At 43.6% G+C, this 22,412-nt stretch overlaps 2 protein-coding genes across 2 annotated transcripts; both read right to left on the bottom strand.

Moving 5' to 3' along the window:
• Positions 1-47: 47 nt before the first annotated feature.
• Positions 48-8,971, bottom strand: LOC306940324 (torsin-1A-like; the record flags this gene model as incomplete). Its single annotated transcript, XM_079525343.1, has 6 exons — positions 48-60; positions 4,779-5,004; positions 5,281-5,408; positions 6,029-6,204; positions 6,291-6,556; positions 8,833-8,971. The coding sequence occupies 6 exons, from the start codon at positions 8,969-8,971 to the stop codon at positions 48-50; spliced, it is 948 nt and encodes a 315-aa protein (XP_079381469.1).
• Positions 8,972-13,872: 4,901 nt separating this feature from the next.
• On the bottom strand, positions 13,873-22,257 carry LOC306939136 (torsin-1A-like). The gene is made up of 5 exons (XM_079523643.1): positions 21,776-22,257; positions 19,642-19,907; positions 19,380-19,555; positions 16,112-16,239; positions 13,873-15,836 (listed from the first exon to the last, which is right to left on the bottom strand). Exons 1-5 carry the CDS (start codon positions 21,978-21,980, stop codon positions 15,595-15,597), a joined length of 1,017 nt encoding a protein of 338 aa, XP_079379769.1. The 5' UTR covers positions 21,981-22,257; the 3' UTR covers positions 13,873-15,594.
• Between the last annotated feature and the right edge of the window lie 155 nt (positions 22,258-22,412).

The raw sequence follows: 22,412 nt of genomic DNA, 5'->3' as shown, positions 1-22,412 counted from the left end.
CTGATAAATGTTGTCTGATTATTATTTTCTTTATTAACGTGAGGGACTCACTGGAGCCACCTGCACGGGAGACGAGACCAGGAGTGAAGACTACTGCTGAACAGATGAAAAAAATAAAAAAAATAAACCATAATAATAAATGATAAAATATTAAATCTAATAAATGTTGTCTGATTATTATTTTCTTTATTAACGTGAGGGCAAATGAAAGTAATTTTCAGTAGAAGCCCCAAAAAGCTAAATTTCATGGTATTTTACGATTGGATTTATGTGGCATTTTTACATTCGGGCCTCGGGTCTAAATGGGTTTCAACAACCACATGCATGCCATAATTCAATTAAATTCAATTCAAGGGAAGCTTTATTGGCATGAGAAAACATACGTTTACATACACTGACACCACGCTAGACAGGAACGCCCAAAAACGTCACATCCGGTTTTAGCCTGGGGTAAGAATTTTCTATGGCTGCCAATGCAACTTGGTCCGATCCTTAATCACATACGGACAAACATCTATGCCGATGCTATCTAACTTGCGGAGGTAGCGTGCCTTGTCCACGGGCAACAGATCTTTCAACGTATGGCATTGCAAATACGTTTGATAATCGCTACTCTGCTCAATATTGTTTTGAAAATGCCGCAAATTGCATTGCAGTGTACGAGCGCAAATCACAACTTCCCCCGGTTGTGGGCGGAGTCACAGTTTGAGGCGCTGTTTACACGCCGGTGTCAGTGTATTGCCAAAGCAAGTGTCAAAATACATTAAAAACTGTTGAAAATGGGGAAAGTATAATAGTGTATATATAGCATTTTGTAGACAGAGCTATGTCACATTGCATCATTGTCTCCACCAGGCCGAAAGCATGGGGAGAGAGTATGTTTTGCACTCCGTCCGTGTGTGTGTGTGTGTGTGTGTGTCCGTCCTTCCTTCCGTCCGTCCGTTACCAGCTAATCTCCGGCACCGTTAACCCGGTCGCTGCCAAACTTTGCACACACACTCCCTGGATGCCAACGATGAACCTCTGCCCCACATTTTCCAGAACGGCCTGTTATAGCGCCACCATGAGGCAGCTTTTCACATTTTTTACCTAAAACTGCACCGATCTGCGTGAAACGTTGCACGCACACTCCCTAGAGGCCAAGGACAAACCTTTGACCTGCATTTTCCGCATCTGCCTTTTATAGCGCCACCAGGAGGCCGACTTTTGTAAAACACATTTTTTGATATTACTCCTCCAGATTCTGTCCAAAAATCTCATAAATCGTTACACAGTATCTCTATGGTCATGTGCTCAAGTCGAATCTGTCCGATATTTCATATTCCATCCTAATTGGCTATAATTGGCTTTCAAAGATTGCCCCGTTTTGAACAAAAGCCTCAAATCATGAACGCAGCATGCAATTTACGTGAAATCTTTCACACATTTTCTTACTATAGGCTGAGGAATATATCCCACCCTTTTCACATTGGCCTGTTATAGCGCCACCAACAGGTTGATTTTTGCAAAACACATTTTTGGAACAAAATGCCTCAAATCATCCAATTGCCATCAAAGGCGTATGAAGAAATGGCACCCTTTTTACATTGGCCTATTATAGCGCCACCAGGAGGCCACAACCTTGGTGGAGACCTGTGCCCCGAGGGGCACTTTTTCTAGTTATACATGTTATACAGGGTATAAAGCTTTTTTGAAACAAATAGTATTTTTTCGCATTCACTTTGAGACAAATAGCATAAAGAATCAAATTAAGTTCCACAGTCAAGGTAGGGCATGACATGATGTCACAACATGGATTAAAAAAGAAATAAAGGGAAATAAAGAAAATCATCATTTTTGATAGCATATAGTTTAGACTGATGCCAAGTTATTGGCTTTACCTGTGATGTGTGATCATATTTTACTGAGGTTGCACTACAATCAATGTAGTAGTGACTACACTCTGTCCCTCTTCCTTACCTTGCTCTGGATAATGAGTGTCTGCTAAATCAGAGGTTCCCAACCACTGGTACTAGTACCACTGGTGGTACTGGCGCCCCCCTCTGGTGGTACAGAGGAGTCCCAAAAAAGGAGAAAAAGACAAAAGTGGAATGAAATAATAATAATAAAACTTTATTTGTATAGCACCTTTCATGACATGAAATGCAGCTCAAAGTGCTTTACAGAGCAATGAAGAGAGAAAAAAAAGAAAAGAAAAGCAAGGCATAAACATTAAAAAACAAGAGCAGTAATGCAATACAGTGAGGACATGAATAACAAAAGGAATTAAAAAAACAAATCAATTAAAAGCAAGGGTGTAGAAGTAGGTCTTGAGCTGTGCTTTAAAAATGTCTACAGAGGCTGCCTGTCGAAGGTACAGTGGGAGTTTGTTCCACGCCGTCGGCCCGTAGAAGCAAAATGCTGCTTCCCCGTATTTTTTAGTTGCCATTTCTTTTAGGCAAAGCGAGCAGGCCAGCAGTGGAAGACCTTAGGGGGCGGTTTGGGACATATTTAGGCAGGCAGTCATGTAGGTAGGAGGGTGCGAGACCATTGAGAGCTTTATAAACAAGTAAAATAATTTTAAAATCAATCCTAAAAACAACCGGAAGCCAGTGCAATGAAGCCAAAACTGGAGTAATATGTTCTCTCATCTTAGTTCTAGTTAAAACTCTGGCTGCTACATTTTGGACAAGTTGTAATCTGTCAGTTGTTTTCTTAGGCAGTCCAGAAAATGGCCTATTTATATTACTACGGTAGTTCTTCTGACCAAGCTGGTTGAAATAGGCTCTCCAGCCGTGCTGAAATGAGCATGACGGCACACCTCGCCGTTAATAGAAGATTTGAGAACGGATTAAACACATTAGAAATATTATCAGTTGTGCTGATTAGTGATTAGACAGAGTTTAATGGAGAGCCAGATATTTTCTGAGGTGGTACTTCGGTATAAAATATACTTATTTATATCCATAATACATTTTTCCCTTAAAAAAAACCTGCACTATCCACACGTTTCATAGATTAAAAGGTTTTGCTAAATAGTTACAGTATCGACTTTAAATCATTGAATTGTATCATATATAGCCATGAATGAATTTAACCAATATCGTCCATGTATCGTCAACCACGTATTGTGATGCGTATCGTATCGTTGTATGCATCGTTAATACACCCCTAGAATGACATTGATTTTGTGTCTAACTTCTAATGAAGATATTCATGAAAAAATACACAGCTCTGTGCATCTTTAACACTTTGGCCTAGTGAAAAGAAAGAGTGTATGTATTTAATAGACTAGAGGCGTGTCTTAAAAAGCGCAGCGGGTCACATTCCAGCGTGGGAACAGAGAAAATGAGAAGCAGATGATAGGAGGGAGGCTGGACACAACACACGCACGCACGCGCACGCACACACACACACACACACACACACACACACACACACACACACACACACACACACACACACACACACACACACACACACACACACACACACGGGTGTAGGTATATATAGCAACATTACGTTTTTCAAAAAAACTCTTAGGATTTGCTTTTTTTTTTTGAAAACTGTTTATTCAAGTGTTGAATAATTTAGTTTTATTTTTTTTACATAAATAAGTTTTGGGGTCTTGGGCGTGAAAACTTTTGAGTACTGGTTTAGAAGAAATTTTGTAGAGTCTGCTTGTTAACCACTTTCAAATTCAAAATGACACTACTATTCTTTTTTTATGGTATTACCGTATATTGAGGGGTTGTCGCTTGATCTCACAGAAACCTAGATCTCTCCGGTGAGGTGGAGATTTGTTAAATCCCCAAATTATGTAAAAGGAACCCCCTATTTATTTGAATGGTGGTGGTGAACACAGCTGGAGTTGTCACCTCCCCACTTTTTTGGGTCAGTAAAAGTCATTGATGTTTTTTAGAGAGAGAATTGCTACGGCACGTTAAACCAGTGGTGCACAGCCTCTTTTACGCAGCCATAGACTGGCCATCTGGAAAAAGGAAGGTCTCTGGTTTGCGCCCTGACCCCGGTCATGTGTCTAAAGCCAAATTCCAATACTCCAAAATCTCGGCCACTCGCTCGCTCACACTCGCTCACTCCAGCATGGTGGTGTGAACGGTGAAATTGGTGACCTACTGAAATATGTGACAATCATGTAGACCAGGGGTTCTCAACGTTTTTGGCCGGGGACCCCCGGAAATGCTTTGGCAATGTCTCGGGACCCCCGCCCCCTCCCGACCCCCAATATAAATTGACTGCTACAATAACCTTAAACCATTTTGGGCGGGAACCCCTTTTGGTGTTTTAAGCATTGTTATAATTTAGCTATTGAAAAATAGCAGATCTACAAGCTCATAGCGCGCCACCGAGTGGCGCGCTACGAGCTTGTAGGTCTGCTATTTTTGAAAAATCGTGAAAATAAAAATTTAAAAAAAATCTTTTTTTTTTTTTTTTGGAAAATATTTTGGGGACCCCCCAAAATAATTTGGCGACCCCCCCGAGGGGTCGCGACCCACGGGTTGAGAACCCCTGATGTAGACAATCACATAATGTTAGTGTCCTATTGTAAATCGTTGCAGTTTTGCAGAGTTCAACCTATTCAGGCCACGTATTTAAAGACTTCTATGTTAACGGCCACGCTACACCAGGCTTTTCGTGCACAAAACGCGCGCGTTTACCCCCGGGCGTGCGTTTAATTTAGGTATTTTAAAGAACGCATGCGCGGGCCTGGTGTTGCGAGAAAAGCCTGGTGTTGCGTGGCCGTAAGTTGTGTATCTCTATCCATGAGATAGAGATACAGCTTGCTCTGTATTGTCTTGCAACCTTTGACAGAGAAGATTTCCAGTGACGCAGGGAAGTAGATGAACTCTTCTTTGGCCACCTTTTCAGCCACGTCTTGATTTGGCGTCAGGCCCTTGGCAGCCATCTCAGCCTTAGCACACAGTACAACATGTTTGTATTCCAGAGGGAGAAACGGTATGAAGAAGTCCACCAGGTTCTTGTGTATCAATCTGCTATACGCACCTAAACCATGGGTTTGTGGGGAGGGAAAAAAATGTCAGCATTTGTTTTTTATTTAACCCCTATATAATGTGTGGACCAGTGTCCCCCAGGGGTCTATACTTGCTCCTCTACTCCTCTCCTTTTTTCCCCATCGATACCAAAGATGCAAATTGAAAATAGATCTGCCATTTTCTCCAAATATGCCAAGAATAGGGACGCTAGATTTCATGTGGTTAATCAAATCAATACATAGGCATTTAAGACCGTAAGCTAAGTATGAATGTGTAGTGTACTCACTTTGCTTGTTGTTTAACACAGCCTGAGAAAGAGTCATTTCCAGGTCTTTCAGTTGAATTTCCTCTCTGTCTCGTCCTGCTGTCCAGAAATCCAGAGTTTTCTCTACGATGGTGTTTCCTCCAGCATTACTATTACAAACATAATATCCAAACATATATTAGACAGAGCCCGAGAGCCACTGGGTGCTGACATTAGCAGATTGACTCAGTTTACTTAGGTGGCATCAGATAACTCACAAATAGATTGAGAACATTTATAGTTTGAGAACATTTCATTTATATAATGTAAATACAAGTGTGAAGATTCTATTTGATTTTGGCGTTCAGGATCTACCATAACCATTTAAGAGCAGGGGAGATAAATATGTTTGGTTGAATGCTTGATTGTCCGATAGGTCAAGCACTGAACTCAATAAAGGAACACTGTCTAATCAAAGGCTCAGAGCACCTGGCTCATCTGTGCTGTATCCAACATGGCAGCCATGTGAACAAACGCACATTGTAATTTACAGCTAAGCTTTGCTCTCAAGAATGTTTTTGAAAACATTTCAAGTGAGAAATAGACAATGTAGTAACCGAATATTGATTATATTTGATCAACACTTCCCGGTTCCCGTTGTTCTCCGAGGCGACCATGTTGCACTGGACGCACCTGGCATAAATTAATGGAATACTTTCATTACCGTAAGCAAGTTTGTGTTCATTCATATAAGAAATGATTGTTATCTAAGACACTAATGAGTCTTCACCTGAGGAAGATAAATATAGCTTTCCGATAGGAGACTCCATCCAGCTTATCATAGTAGTCTAAGAAGGACGTAATGCTGTCAAGCAGGCCGGGATGCTTCTCGTCCATCTCATCAAAGATGAACATGGAGGTCGGACAGTTGGTGACACTGCCTTTGATCCTCTGCTGTAACTCAGACTGGGGATAAACAACGGACAAATACAGTATCTGTGTAGTCCGATGGACAACTGATTATTTGATTCTAGAGCTAGATGTTACAATACCTTGTAGCTGTCAATTTGATTTGCATGTGGGAAGTGATGTTCAGCGTTGAAATAATTGACGAACTTGCTGTCCATGCCCTCTCTGTAGATGTTCTCCGCTATGAGTTTGCTGACATAGGTCTTCCCTGTCCCAGTTAAACCATGGAGAGAGAGGACCAGAGGCATCTTGCGCTTCTCATCATTCATGAATCCAGACACAGCTTTCCCGATGACGCGCGATGCTATATGCTGACCAAACAGCTTGCGCGCCAGGTCAGCCTCCAAATCTAATGATGAATGCAAAAAGTATAATATCAACAAGATTATTAAAATATGTATCAGTTTTGTGTCGTAATTAGTCTGAATCCACAGAGGGGTGCATCCATTACTAAGGTGTTACCATTAAGCCGATTAGCTACACCTGGCCTACAGTGCACTGCTCCATGGAGAATATGGTACACCTCAGTAATGGCTGCGCCCAGGGCACCCCTCTGTGGATTCATCTATAGGGCTATAGGGCCATTGAAGATGGCAAGGTTGCCAGTTCGAACCCGGGCTCCCCCAGAGTTGGTGTCGAAGTGTCCTTGAGCAAGACACTGGACCCCTAATTGCTCCTGATGTGCTGGTTGGTGCCTTGCATGGTTTCCGCCGCCATCGCTGTCCCTCTGACACTTTGGATCTGGTCACCCTATCCCTGGGTGTGCTGAGTGCCCGCACTGACCGACCCTACTCAGAAGTTGGGGTTGTCCGGTGTGAGCGTGTCACTGACCGACCCTACTCAGAAGTTGGGGTTGTCCAGTGACCTACTCAGAAGTTGGGGTTGTCCAGTGTGAGCGTGTCACTGACCGACCCTACTCAGAAGTTGGGGTTGTCCGGTGTGAGCGTGTCACTGACTGACCCTACTCAGAAGTTGGGGTTGTCCAGTGTGAGCGTGTCACTGACCGACCCTACTCAGAAGTTTGGGTTGTCCGGTGTGAGCGTGTCACTGACCGGCCCTACTCAGAAGTTGGGGTTGTCCGGTGTGAGCGTGTCACTGACCGACCCTACTCAGAAGTTGGGGTTGTCCAGTGTGAGCGTGTCACTGACCGACCCTACTCAGAAGTTGGGGTTGTCCGGTGTGAGCGTGTCACTGAGGTGTCTCGAGCGATCCCCTGCGACGAACAATGGCAGAGGAAATGGTTGTAAAATGCAGCACTTGCGGCCTTTGAGCTTAAACATATCTGAACGAAACCCGATCTGGCATCTGATGCATCTCAAGGGGCTTATCCCCTAACAGAAATGTCTACATAAAAACAAATAAAATATGACCTTAATTATACACATATAAATAAAATGTAGCCTATACATTACAGAATCGACCAATGACGTGTGCAGTGGTGCAAAAAAAGGCAGGTTTGGTCATTTTAAACAAGATTTAGAATGTATTATATTTTGTATAGTATATCATGTGATAGCTCTGGTCATAGCCCTAATGCTTAATTCTGCCTTAATGTTTTACACTCAAGTTAGTTACACTCACAAGCCTTTAGTTTATTACATGGCTCTGGAGTCTGGTAAGGTTACACTACTGCCAACTTGGAAATGCAGCCAGTCCAACAGAGGGCAGTCACGCACTGGCAATGACGTACCCCGGATGCGATGTCAACGTTATGCTGCTGTTATTGTTGTTAGCACCATATGTCTATGGTTAGCACCGTTAGCATCTATCATGGGTGTTGGCTTGGCTGACTGGTGGTGATGATGTTAGTGAAGTGCAACACAACAACCGTACGTGTTGACTAGACACGATATAACCATATATATTAATGCGAGAACACCGCGGCCCGTTATCTCGGCCCCGGAACCGTTAAATACGTGTTCAACAAGCCAAACGCTGGTGTGGTGGTGGTGGTGGTGTTTGTGGTGTTATGATGAACGACCCCACCTCACCCCTGCCCACTTTGACAGGCTGGAATGGCTTAGGGTCGACGACAGAGTACAGCATCTTGCAATGGGTCTGGTCCACAAGATCCGATACACCACCAAGATACCCATGTACCTGTCTAGCTACTTCCTTAATGTTAACGAAGTCCACACCCACAACACCAGAGGGAGTGCAACGAACCATGTACAACCCAGATTCGGCACAAACAAGGGACTACATTATTTTCGCTCCTATGCCACCAAAATGTGGAACGCCCTACCAACAGTCATTAAGAAATGTGAATCCCTTGACTCCTTCAAAACCGCTCTCAAAGGGCACCTACGGACGGCTGCAATTCGAAACTGGCCCCCGTAAAATCTGAATCCCCCCCTTTTCCATCACTGTATATGTTTCTTTTCCCTTTTTACCTCCATTATGATGAATTCCTGTTCTGTTCTTTGTCTATATAGAAGTGTCTATTTGTACATCTCTAAATGTTTTGATGAATTGAACATGGTGGACCCTCTTGTAAACAAGTGTAATGCTTAATTGGGTCGTCCACTCACAGTTAACAGCCTTTGTATTGAGTTTGTGCTTGAAATGTACTGTAATGTTAATGTTAACTGTTAATAAATATTTCAATCAATCAATCAATCAAACCTGATCTGTTGAAAGAGATCCACTCCGGTGTGCAGCATTCCTTCATATAACAGAATGTTTTGGTACCGACCCAGGCGCCACCGGCCATCACGCCGACCATGAAGGCAGTGGTGCTGAACGGCTCGAACGCCGCGGTCATGTTGGTCAGTAAGACCAACACCACCATCAGTGAACTAAAAGCTGGCTGCATGTTGCGAGGCTTCATTTCACAAATGATGTAATGCAAGTGCAAATAACTTATTAAATATTAAATAACCAGTCGTGCTCGTGCGTCGCAAAACTCAAACCGTTTCAATTATTATCTTTTGATCTGCGATCCACCACCAGGCAGCAACTCTCTTTGCTGTTTGCCTGAATCATTGGATGAAAAGACTTCTTGGTACAATCTGACTTATAGCTTTGAAGCTTTCGTTTCCGTAGAAACGAAAGGAAACATTTCCCTCGCGTCACCCTCACCACCTATACTTCCACTGAAACTAGAACGTCTAGAAAATCCTGATTGGCGACTACAATTTAATTACAAGGATACAAGGCTTTCATTTCTGTAGAAACGAAAGCAAAAGACCCTCCCTACTTTCACTGAAACTAGAACGTCTAAATGCCCAATTGTTAGAGAATGGCCAAGGCTTGCCTTAGGCAATTTGCGGCAATGGGTAAAATATTGTTATAAAAAAAGGTAGACTATAGCCCCATATGTGCCCTCTCCCTACGCTCATACAGAATGATGAGCGTAGTGCTGAGGGAACATACTGGGGCTAGTAGACATGATACATTGGACTGGGTCCATGAGTACTACACTACAGCTTTAACTGTCTGTTTCCATGTATCTAGCACTTTTTTCTTATCTTTTAATCCTGTTTATAACTTCAAAACGGTTCATTTACAGACCGCCTGACCAACATGGGTTCTATGATAGGAGCCATGGATGAATTCGGACATACTGACTGCAATGAAAGCCAGAGACAAAAAATGCTCTGAACTTCTTAAATGCAAGTCCAAGTTAGCCAAGCGCCTCGACAGTGATCTCCAAACCCAACTGGGCATCCTAAAAACCCAACGAAACAAGCTAAGAAACATTGTAACTACCATGACTAAATCAGCTAAAAGTAACTTTATCAATGATAAAGCAGAGGAAAACAAAAACAATCCTCATGAGCTCTGGAAGCTACTAAACAATCAACTAGGCTGCGGTCAGAAACTAAAAACCAGGTTTTCAAACAAACATCAAATCGAACGACACTCTCATCACTGACAAGCTTGATGTGGCCAACTACTTGAACATCTTCTTTACAAACATAGCAACAACAACTCTGGTTAACAAACTGCCCTCCCACTCTGGGCTCTTTGGTGTAGAGCACATTAAAACCTTCTACAGAAACCTAGGTGTTTGTAAAGATGATTTTAAACTAGTTATGGTAACAACTGATGAGGTAATTAAGAAAATGAGTGCCCTCCAACCCCACAAGGCCACTGGCCATGACAATATTCCCTCCATATTTCTCAGAGACTCAGCCATCTCTATAGCTCCAATTATCACCCACATAGTAAACCTCTCCATCAAACAGGGACAGGTCCCCCAAGATTTCAAACTGGCCAAAGGTTGAAAAGTATCTTGCCACAAATAAATGAATGTACGAGTTCCAATCTGGCTTCAGAACATCCCACTCCACTGACACATGCCTTCTCTATTTGAGCGACCACATGAGGTGGATGCTGGCAAATACTGCGGCATGGTCATGCTGGACCTCCAAAAGGCTTTTGACACCGTGAACCACTCCATACTGGTTAACAAGCTTAAAGCAATTGGTTTCGATAGCACATCAGTGGATGCAATCCTACCTGGAGGGGAGAGAACAGATGGTGGAGGTGAATGGAACACTGTCCCCCCCTCCCAGTGAGCTGTGGCGTTCCACAAGGAAGCATACTAGGGCCTTTACTGTTCCTAATATATGTTAACGACATGACTTCAGCTTGTGACTGCAACTTGTTTCTGTTCGCAGATGACTCGGCACTGCTGGTCTCGGACAGGAACAAACTGCAGGTTGAAAAGGCCCTCAGCTCTGAACTCGGTAGAATCTGCACCTGGCTCGCTGATAACAAGCTATCTTTACACCTGGGAAAAACTGAATCCATTCTCTTTGGCTCTAATAGTAATCTCAGCAAGGCAAATGGCTTCTTGGTTAGAGTGGGTGACAATGTTATCACACGTAAAGATGAAATGACCTACCTAGGTTCCATCCTGGAGGCTAATCTTTCCGGTGATAAAATGGCCACCAACGTAATCAAAAAAGTCAACCAAAGAACAAGATTCCTTTACAGGATCTCCTCACTGGTCAACAAAAACACCTTGAAGACCTTAACAGGAGCCCTCGTACAAGGTTTCTTTGACTATGCATGCACCTCCTGGTACCACAGCACCTCAAAGGCCCTTAAAACTAGGCTTCAGACTTCCCAAAACAAACTGGTCAGGCTCCTACTTGGCCTCACCCCCCCGAACCCACCTCACTCCTGCCCACTTTGACAGGCTGGAATGGCTTAGGGTCGACGACAGAGTACAGCATCTTGCAATGGGTCTGGTCCACAAGATTCGATACACCACTAAGATACCCATGTACCTGTCTAGATACTTCCTTAATGTTAACGAAGTCCACACCCACAACACCAGAGGGAGTGCAACGAACCATGTACAACCCAGATTCGGCACAAACAAGGGACTAAATTCTTTTCGCTCCTATGCCACCAAAATGTGGAATGCCCTACCAACAGTCATTAAGACATGCAAATCCCTTGACTCCTTCAAAACCGCTCTCAAAGGGCACCTACGGATGGCTGCAATTCGAAACTGGCCCCCGTAAAAATCTAAATCCCCCCCCCTTTTTCCCTCACTGTATATATTTCTTTTCCCTTTTTACCTCCATTATGATGAATTCCTGTTCTGTTCTTTGTCTATATAGAAGTGTCTATTTGTACATCTCTAAATGTTTTGATGAATTGAACATGGTGGACCCTCTTGTAAACAAGTGTAATGCTTAATTGGGTCGTCCACTCACAGTTAACAGCCTTTGTATTGAGTTTGTGCTTGAAATGTACTGTAATTCTGCAAACTGTTAATAAATATTTCAATCAATCAATCAATCTAAATGCCAAATTGTTAGAGAATGGCCAAGGCTTAGGCTATTTGCGGCAACGGATAAAATATTGTTATAAAAAAGGTAGACATGTAGCCCCATATGTGCCCTCTCCCTACGCTCATACAGAATGATGAGCGTAGTGCTGAGGGAACATACTGGGGCTAGTATGATAAACTGGACTGGGTCCACTACGGGAGGCATACACTACAGCTTTAACTGTTTGTCTGTTTCCATTTATCTAGCACTTTTTTATTTTATTTTAAACCTCATAATGCGCCTCTTTTACTAAGATTTTGCCCGCTGAAGTGTGATCACATTTGAGAGACTTTTCCTGTTTATAACTTCAAAACGGTTCATTTGGAATAGCGATGTTGACACTAGGTGGCAGTGTGAGACCGTGGTTTACTATACACCAGTAGTACAGTAGAATGTGCTGTTTTCATAGTTATACCTGTTTTCTCCTTGTAAACTGAGGAAATCAGTGAAGATAAGCCATGGCTCCCTGTCTCACCTTTCCCCTCCTGTATTTCAGAAATCAGAATATAGCCTGCCTGTAACACATGTAACATGCAGTTTATTTATGCTTCTCTTCTTTCAGGTACAGGTAGCTACAAACATGGGCCCTATTAGAGATTTATGAGAGACTACACAGGCAGGGTGGTCACTGGTCTGTTACGATACCAGGTTTATGTTTTGTGAAAATGACTCTGCCCATCTCCAGATCTACTTAAAGGGATAGTTCAGATTTTTTGAACTTAAGTTGTATGAAATACTTGCCATTAATATAGTGGTTGCAACTGTATTAATTGATTGCCCGAGTCCCGTGGTGGGAGTTCTGCTCTAGTTTTGGTGAAATATCAAGTAGTTCCGGTCATTTTGTAGGGGGCACTGGGGGCCACGCAGTAAAAGTAAATGAATCCACAAAACTAACATAATTTGTATTGTTGAACTATTTCTAAAATATTAGTGCAACTTCCGTTCTTTTTTTACCCCTCTATCACACAGAACTATGTTTTTTGTGTCCATATCACTACGCCCAAAAAATAGTTCCATGTGATAGAGGGGTCAAAGTTGAACGAAAGTCGGGCAAATATTTTAGAAATAGGTCAACAATACAAATTACGTTCGTTTTGTGGATTCATTTACTTTTACTGCGTGGCCCCAGTGCCCCCCACAAAATGACCGGAACTACTTAATATTGACCAAAACCAGAACAGAACTCCCACCATGGGACTCGGGCAATCAATTAATACAGTTGCAACCACTATATTAATGGCAAGTATTTCATACAACTTAAGTTCAAAAAATCTGAACTATCCCTTTAAGTGTCACATTTGGAGGAACATGGTGGGATTCACTATAATTTGTCTCCAAGAACACATCGAAGTTGCAGACTGATCAATATAATCAATAAGCACATAGTTACTTTTTACCTGTGATTGGAGCTACAGCGGATGGGGGTGGGTGTCACAGATGGGGCAAATAGCTAGGCCATCAGGTAACTTATCTTGTAACCAACACGCTCTGACTTATGGTGCTTTACCCACTTAAAACAACATTATAATATAGGTAAAGGGTCACAGTGTCACTGATGAATGTTAATAAAACAGTTACAATTAATTCTTGGTGTGTGCAACCCTTTGCAAATAGGCCATCAGCCTTTCACTCTTTCAATAAACCAACACTGAATCCTTAAGTATCTTTGCTTCACTACCAAAAGACATCTTACCGTACCGTATATATTAAAATGGGCGTGTGGCTGGACGTCACAAAACGTAACAAAAATAAAAATTCCACAAAAATCCGGATTTGATTAGGCAAGCTTTGCGTGACAGTGCTCTGATCAGCGCACCCCCCCCCCCCCCCCACACACACACACACACACAAAGGATGCAGTTTTTGTGTTTTAATTTATTTAAAAATCATCAAGACACAGCAACAGCCACCTTGCATTGACACACAGTGCTGCATGGTTGAGGTTAGCATTTATTGCCTGATTTACACTTAGTTGCCTGATTGACTTTGCGGCATGCAGCTAGTATAAAACAGGCTTTCAGACCCATTCATTTCATTCCAGTTTGCCGTTCTTGATATATTGGAATTGGGCTAAAGTGTCCCCTGAGCAACTCCTAACTGCTCCCTTAGTGCTGCACTAAGAAGTGCTCACTGGTTCTAATAATTGTTATGGGTAAATCCAGAGGACCACAAATTCTATGTAAATACACCCAATTAAAGCTTCACTTATACAGTGTCACACACTGAAAATGTATAGCAGATCTAAAGGCATGTATAACTAGAAAAAGTGCCCGTCTCGGGGCACAGGTCTCCACCAGGATAATAGCGTTTGTGATGTTTGGACAAAATGTGCAGGAGTAATATAAACATGTTTATTTTTTTTAATAATCTGTCGTTTGGTATAACAGGGCAATAAAAATAAATATGTAACACGATACAGTGTATTCATAATGTTTAGTAGTGTGCATACAAAGTTGTACACAGATGGGTGCAGTTTTAGGTAAGAACATGAATTGGCCTGTTATAGTGCCACCATGAGGTTGATTGGATTGTTTCTGAAGTGCCATTTCTTCCTCTGCCTAGTGGGAATGTGTGTGCATAATTTGACGGAAATTGCATGTTGTGTTCATCATTTGAGGCATTTTGTTCAAAACGACCAATCCTGCAAATTTTGGAAGGCAATCTTAGCCAATGGGGGTAGAATATGGGGAAGCGGACAGGTCCGTGTTGATCACATGACTATAGAGATAGTGTGTATACCAATTGCGTGATGTATGGATAAAATGTGTATAATATAAAGAAATGTGTTGCAATAATCTGCCTCGGGTGGCGCTATAATAGGCATCGACCGGGCCAACGGTGCCGGAGATTAGCTGTACGCAGACGGACTGACACACATGGACGGACGGACACACACACGGACGGAGTGCAAAACATACTCTCCCCATGCCTTCGGCTGGTGGAGACAAAAATGTTACTTCATCATCAAAAAATATATCTCTGCTGTCGGGAGGAAACCTCATAACTCAGGAACTTTCAGGAAATGAAAAATATACATTTTTCAGGAAATAAAGAAAACCTTATATTTTTAAAACAAAGCAATACAGCGCTACAGCCTCATCAAAGTTGGTGTTGTAACTTTATATATTGTCAATTACTTCCATGAGAGTTGGTGGAGTTAGTGGTGCTTTAGCATACATTTTGAGGGTCCAATGGAGTTAAGAGGTTTTGTCCAAAGCACTTTTTACTACTTTCCATTGGTTCAATATTTTCGAAACAACACACAGACGTAAAGGGTGTTCAATAGCACTGATTTATGCCAAAAAAATCTAAAACCTCTGGCCACTAGGCTAATCGTAGCCATTCGGATAAGTAATTTAACAGATGCATCTTAATCACCCCTATACAAAGTCAAGTGCAGTAAACTACTAAAAAGAAATTGGCTGATAAATGGGTTTAAAAGTGTTTCAATTTGTCAGACACTGTTCTTGAGGTAATCCCTTATCCTTCAAAATCACAAAGGCTAATTTGACCTTTGCGATACACAAATAAGTCAGTGTGTCCCAAATCCCTCGCCTTATGCTTTTCGGCCTTGGCGGGGATAATACGGTGAACTCTACAGATAATAGTCTAGCTTGCTCTGTATTGTCTTGCAACCTTTGACAGAGAAGATTTCCTGTGACGCAGGGAAGTAGATGAGCTCTTCTTTGGCCACCTTTTCAGCCACGTCTTGATTTGGCGTCAGGCCCTTGGCAGCCATCTCAGCCTTAGCACACAGTACAACATGTTTGTATTCCAGAGGGAGAAACGGTATGAAGAAGTCCACCAGGTTCTTGTGTATCAAGCTGGTATACCCACCTAAACCATGAGTTTGTGGGGGGGGGAAAGAATGTCAGCATTTGTTTTTTATTTAACACCTATATAATGTGTGGACCAGTGTCCCCCAGGGGTCTATACTTGCTCCTCTACTCCTCTCCTTTTTTTCCATCGATACCAAAGATGCAAATTGAAAATAGATCTGCCATTTTCTCCAAATATGCCAAGAATAGGGACGCTAGATTTCATGTGTTTAATCAAATCAATACATAGGCATTTAAGACAGTAAGCTAAGTATGAATGTGTAGTGTGCTCACTTTGCTTGTTGTTGAACACAGCCTGAGAAAGAGTCATTTCCAGGTCTTTCAGTTGAATTTCCTCTCTGTCTCGTCCTGCTGTCCAGAAATCCAGAGTTTTCTCTACGATGGTGTTTCCTCCAGCATTACTATTACAAACATAATATCCAAACATATATTAGACAGAGCCCGAGAGCCACTGGGTGCTGACATTAGCAGATTGACTCAGTTTACTTAGGTGGCATAAGATAACTCACAAATAGATTGAGAACATTTATAGTTTGAGAACATTTCATTTATATAAATACAAGTGTGAAGATTATATTTGATTTTGGCGTTCAGGATCTACCATAACCATTTAAGAGCAGGGGAGATAAATATCTTTGGTTGAATGCTTGATTGTCCGATAGGTCAAGCACTGATAGGTCAAGCACTGAACTCAATAACTCCTCTCTCCTCTCTACCCTCCCTGGAGTCCTTCCTCTCTCTCTCACCTGACTCTGCAACCTCATCCTTCTTCTCCGCTATCTCATCTGCATTCGACCAACACTGCCCGCTCTCATCCAGGCCAGCTCGCTCATGTCCACCGGCTCCCTGGTTATCTGAAACTCTCAGATCTGAACGAACACCTCTAAGGGCAGCCGAAAGGAAATGGCGCAAGACAAAGCTACCTGATGACCTATCCCACTTTCACTCACTCCTCTCTGCCTTCTCCCTCTCACTAACCACTGCTAAAACCTCTTTCTACCACACCAAAATCCAATCCTGTACTTCTAACCCAAGGAAGCTCTTCTCCACTTTCTCCTCCCTCCTTAAGCCCCCTCCCCCCACCCAACCTTCATCCCTCACTGCTGATGTTTTTGTCAACTACTTCGAGAAGAAGGTTGACGATATCAGCAGCTCCTTCCCCCCCCTCCCCCATAAAGTGGCATCTGACTCAACCAACACTAACCCCAACACACCACGCATGTCCTCCTTCTCTCCTCTTTCCCCAGACGAGGTCCTACAACTAGTGACTTCCACTAGACCTACCACCTGTCCTCTCGACCCTGTCCCGTCTCCAATCTTCCAGACCATCGCACCTGATCTGCTCCCCTTCATCACCTCCATCATCAACACCTCAGTAACCTCAGGCTGCGTCCCATCTGCCCTCAAGTCAGCCAGAGTAACACCACTCCTCAAGAAACCAACCCTTGACCCCTCAGATGTCAAGAACTACAGACCGGTATCACTCCTTTCATTTCTATCAAAAAGCATTGAACGTGTTGTCTCCAACCAGCTCTCTCTCCATCTCTCACATAACAACCTGCTAGATCCCAACCAGTCCGGATTCAAAAAAGCCCACTCCACAGAAACTGCCCTGCTGGCAGTCACAGAAGCACTACATGCTGCCCAGGCTGCTTCCCACTCTGCAGTCCTGATTCTCCTAGACCTATCAGCAGCATTTGACACAGTGAACCACCAGCTGCTCCTAGACACCCTAGCGGATCTAGGCATCGGCGGGACGGCACTAAAGTGGTTCTCCTCTTACCTCACCGACCGGACCTACCAGGTCTCCTGGAAAGGTCTGTTATCATCCCCCCGAACCCTCCAAACTGGGGTCCCACAGGGATCTGTACTTGGTCCCCTCCTTTTCTCACTGTACACTAAATCCCTTGGCACTATCATCTCTGCCCACAATATATCCTATCACTGTTATGCCGATGACACACAACTGTTTCTATCCTTCCCCCCCTCTGCCACCCAGGTGGAAGAGCGCATCACTGCTTGCCTGGCTGACATCTCACAGTGGATGTCCTCCAACCACCTCAAGCTGAACCCAGACAAGACTGAGCTTCTCTTCTTCCCAGCTAAGTCCTGCCCGATGCGGGAGCTAACTATTTCCGTAGACAACGCCCTGGTAACGTCTGTCCCAACAGCCAGGAACCTTGGTGTTGTCCTGGACAGTCAGCTCTCGTTCAAAACTCACATCACAGCTGTCACTCGATCCTGTAGGTTCACACTCTATAACATACGACGAATTAGACCGTTCCTCACCCAGGAATCATCCCAGCTCCTAATCCAGACAACAGTCCTGTCAAAACTTGACTATTGTAACTCTCTCCTTACTGGCCTACCGGCATGTGCACTGAAGCCTCTCCAACTGATCCAAAATGCCGCAGCTCGCTTGGTCTTCAACCAGCCAAAATTCTCACATGTCTCCCCCCTGCTCCGCTCCCTGCACTGGCTCCCGGTCGCTGCCCGCACAGAATACAAAACTCTGATGTTGGCATTTAAAGCAACCAAAGGTATGGCTCCCCCATATCTTGCCAGCATGATTGAACCCTACAAACCCTCCCGCGCACTCAGATCAGCCAACGCAGGGAAGCTGGAAGTACCCTCACTAAAAACGCCGGGACAACGCTCCACACGTCCCAAACTCTTCTCCCTTCTGGCCCCAAAACTGTGGAATGCACTTCCCGTTGCAATCAGAACTGCAGCATCACTCCCGATCTTCCGCCGTAGTCTGAAAACCCACCTTTTCAGACTCCATCATGGCCCATAGCACTTACCCTACCCCCTTAGACAGCACTTCTTAGACTTATATAGCATTTGAAACAGACTTATAGCATGTCATGTAGACAGCACAATAAGTGCATTGTATGTAGTCATAGCACTTCATAGTATATATGTACAGCATAGTATAGCACATATGTGTAGTTTATATGTATAGTGTCATTATATAGATATGTTCTAGTTATAGTTTATATGTATAGTGTCATTATATAGATATGTTCTAGTCACGGTCTTAGCTTACGCATGTTTCGCGATAAATGCATTTTGTTACATATGTGATGTATTCCCATGCTTTTTGTTCTTGCCTATTGTAAGTCGCTCTGGATTAAGAGCGTCTGCTAAATGCCTAAATTGTAAATTGTAAATTGTAAAAATTGTAACGGAACACTGTCTAATCAAAGGCTCAGAGCACCTGGCTCATCTGTGCTGTATCCAACATGGCAGCCATGTGAACAAACGCACATTGTAATTTACAGCTAAGCTTTGCTCTCAAGAATGTTTTTGAAAACATTTCAAGTGAGAAATAGACAATGTAGTAACCGAATATTGATTCTATTTGATCAACACTTCCCGGTCCCGTTGTTCTCCGAGGCGACCACTTTGCATTGGACGCACCTGCCATAAATTAATGGAATACTTTCATTACCGTAAGCAAGTTTGTGTTCATTCAACCCATTGCTTCCCCATATAAGAAATGATTGTTATCTAAGACACTAATGAGTTTTGTCTTCACCTGAGGAAGATAAATATAGCTTTCCGATAGGAGACTCCATCCAGCTTATCATAGTAGTCTAAGAAGGACGTAATGCTGTCAATCAGGCCGGGATGCATCTTGTCCATCTCATCAAAGATGAACATGGAGGTCGGACAGTTGGTGACACTGCCTTTGATCCTCTGCCGTAACTCAGACTGGGGATAAACAACGGACAAATACAGTATCTGTGTAGTCAGATGGACAACTGATTATTTGATTCTAGCGCTAGATGTTACAATACCTTGTAGCTGTCAATTTGATTTGCATGTGGGAAGTGATGTTCAGCGTTGAAATAATTGACGAACTTGCTGTTCATGCCCTCTCTGTAGATGTTCTCCGCTATGAGTTGGCTGACATAGGTCTTCCCTGTCCCAGTTAAACCATGGAGAGAGAGGACCAGAGGCTTCTTGCGCTTCTCATCATTCATGAATCCAGACACAGCTTTCACGATGACGCGCGATGCTATATGCTGACCAAACAGCTTGCGCTCCAGGTCAGCCTCCAAACCTAATGATGAATGCAAAAAGTATAATATCAAAAAGATTACAAAATATGTATCAGTTTTGTGTCGTAATTAGTCTGAATCCACAGAGGGGTGCATCCATTACTAAGGTGTTACCATTAAGCCGATTAGCTACACCTGGCCTAGTGCACTGCTCCATGGAGAATATGGTACACCTCAGTAATGGCTGCGCCCAGGGCGTATAGATTCATCTATAGGCCTATAGGGCCATTGAAGATGTGTCCTGTGGCGGTGAGGCGCCACAGGACACATGGCAACCGCAAGGTTGAAGGTCGAACCCTTGCTCCCCCAGAGTTGGTGTCGAAGTGTCCTTGAGCAAGACACTGAACCCCTAATTGCTCCTGATGTGCTGGTTGGTGCCTTGCATGGTTTCCGCCGCCATCGGTGTATGAATGTGTGCGTGAATGGGTGAATGTAATGCACAATCTCTGTAAAGCGCCTTGGACAAAATGTGAGGCGTTTGATAACAAAGTTATAGCCCATGGTCGAATATGACATCAAGGCATTTACCAGCAACTTAAGTAATAAGTTGCTATAACCCCGTCCCCTCCCACTTGTCCCACACAAGCGATACTTCTGTCCCTCTGACACTTTGGATCTGGTCACCCTATCCCTGGGTGTGCTGAGTGCCCGCACTGACCGACCCTACTCAGAAGTTGGGGTTGTCCGGTGTGAGCGTGTCACTGACCGACCCTACTCAGAAGTTGGGGTTGTCCAGTGTGAGCGTGTCACTGACCGACCCTACTCAGAAGTTTGGGTTGCCCGGTGTGAGCGTGTCACTGACCGACCCTACTCAGAAGTTGGGGTTGTCCAGTGTGAGCGTGTCACTGACCGACCCTACTCAGAAGTTGGGGTTGTCCGGTGTGAGCGTGTCACTGACCGACCCTACTCAGAAGTTGGGGTTGTCCGGTGTGAGCGTGTCACTGACCGACCCTACTCAGAAGTTGGGGTTGTCCGGTGTGAGTGTGTCACTGAGGTGTCTCGAGCGATCCCCTGCGACGAACAATGGCAGAGGAAATGGTTGTAAAATGCAGCACTTGCGGCCTTTGAGCTTAAACATATCTGAACGAAACCCGATCTGGCATCTGATGCATCTCAAGGGGCTTATCCCCTAACAGAAATGTCTACATAAAAACAAATCAAATATGACCTTAATTATACACATATAAATAAAATGTAGCCTATACATTACAGAATCGGCCAATGACTGTGGTGGCTATGGCCTCATTGATAAAAAAAAGAAAGAAGGCAGGTTTGGTCATTTTAAACAAGATTTCAAATGTATTATATTTTGTATAGTATATCATGTGATAGCTCTGGTCATAGCCCTAATGCTTAATTCTGCCTTAATGTTTTATTGAAGTTAGTTACACTCACAAGCCTTTAGTTTATTGCATGGCTCTGGAGTCTGGTTACAATTCAATTCAAAGGGTTACACTACTGCCAACTTGGAAATGCAGCCAGTCCAACAGAGGGCAGTCACGCACTGGCAATGACGTACCCCGGATGCGATGTCAACGTTATGCTGCTGTTATTGTTGTTAGCACCATATGTCTATGGTTAGCACCGTTAGCATCTATCATGGGTGTTGGCTTGGCTGACTGGTGGTGATGATGTTAGTGAAGTGCAACACAACAACCGTACGTGTTAACTTAGACACGATATAACCATATATATTAATGCGAGAACACCGCGGGTCGTTATCTCGGCCCCGGAACCGTTAAATACGTGTTCAACAAACCAAACGCTGGTGTGGTGGTGGTGGTGGTGTAGCCCGTCTCCGGACCCCCGGGTACTTTAACGTAGGGTTCCGAAAGGAGCTAGTGGTGGTGTTATGATGAACGACCGTTACCTGATCTGTTGAAAGAGATCCACGCCGGTGTGCAGCATTCCTTCATATAACAGAATATTTTGGAACTGACCAAGGCGCCACCGGCCGTCAGGCCGACCGTGATGGCAGTGGCGCTGATCGGCTCGAACGCCGCGGTCATGTTGGTCAGTAAGACCAACACCACCATCAGGGAACTAAAAGCTGGCTGCATGTTGCGAGGCTTCATTTCACAATGATGTATTATTATTAAATAATAACCTGTCCTGCGTCGCAAAACTCAAACCGCCAGGCAGGAACTGTCTTTGCTGTTGGCCTTCAGTGGATGAAAATACTTCTTGATACAATCTGACATAGCTTTCATTTCCGTAGAAACGAGAGAAGAGTTAGACACATTTCCCTCGCGTCACCACCTACTCCCACTGAAACTAGAATGTCTAAATGCCGTCAAAGGCTATTTGCGGTCAGGACAAAGTGAGTTCAATGAGCAACGGGTACAATTGTTATAAAAAAGGTAGACATGCTAAACTGGACTGGGTCCGTGTACTACACACTACAGCTTTAGCTGTTTCCAATCAACTAGCACTTTTCTTTTCTTTTTTTTTAAAACTTCACAATGCGCCTCTTTTACTAAGATTTTGCCCGCTGAAGTGTGATCACA

Source organism: Electrona antarctica, assembly GCF_951216825.1.
Source record: "Electrona antarctica genome assembly, chromosome: 16".
NCBI classification, from domain to species: Eukaryota; Metazoa; Chordata; class Actinopteri; order Myctophiformes; family Myctophidae; genus Electrona; species Electrona antarctica.
The sequence above is the reverse complement of the archived record's forward strand: the minus strand, read 5'-3'. Positions and strand labels throughout refer to the sequence as shown.

Coding starts and splice junctions, on each gene's coding strand:
- LOC306939136 (XM_079523643.1), bottom strand. CDS start 21,980: ATGAAGCCTCGCAACATGCAGCCAGCTTTTAGTTCCCTGATGGTGGTG. Junction 19,556..19,641: donor ATCAAATTGACAGCTACAAG/GTATTGTAACAT, acceptor GTTTATCCCCAG/TCTGAGTTACGGCAGAGGAT. Junction 16,240..19,379: donor GCTATATTTATCTTCCTCAG/GTGAAGACAAAA, acceptor TGTTTGTAATAG/TAATGCTGGAGGAAACACCA.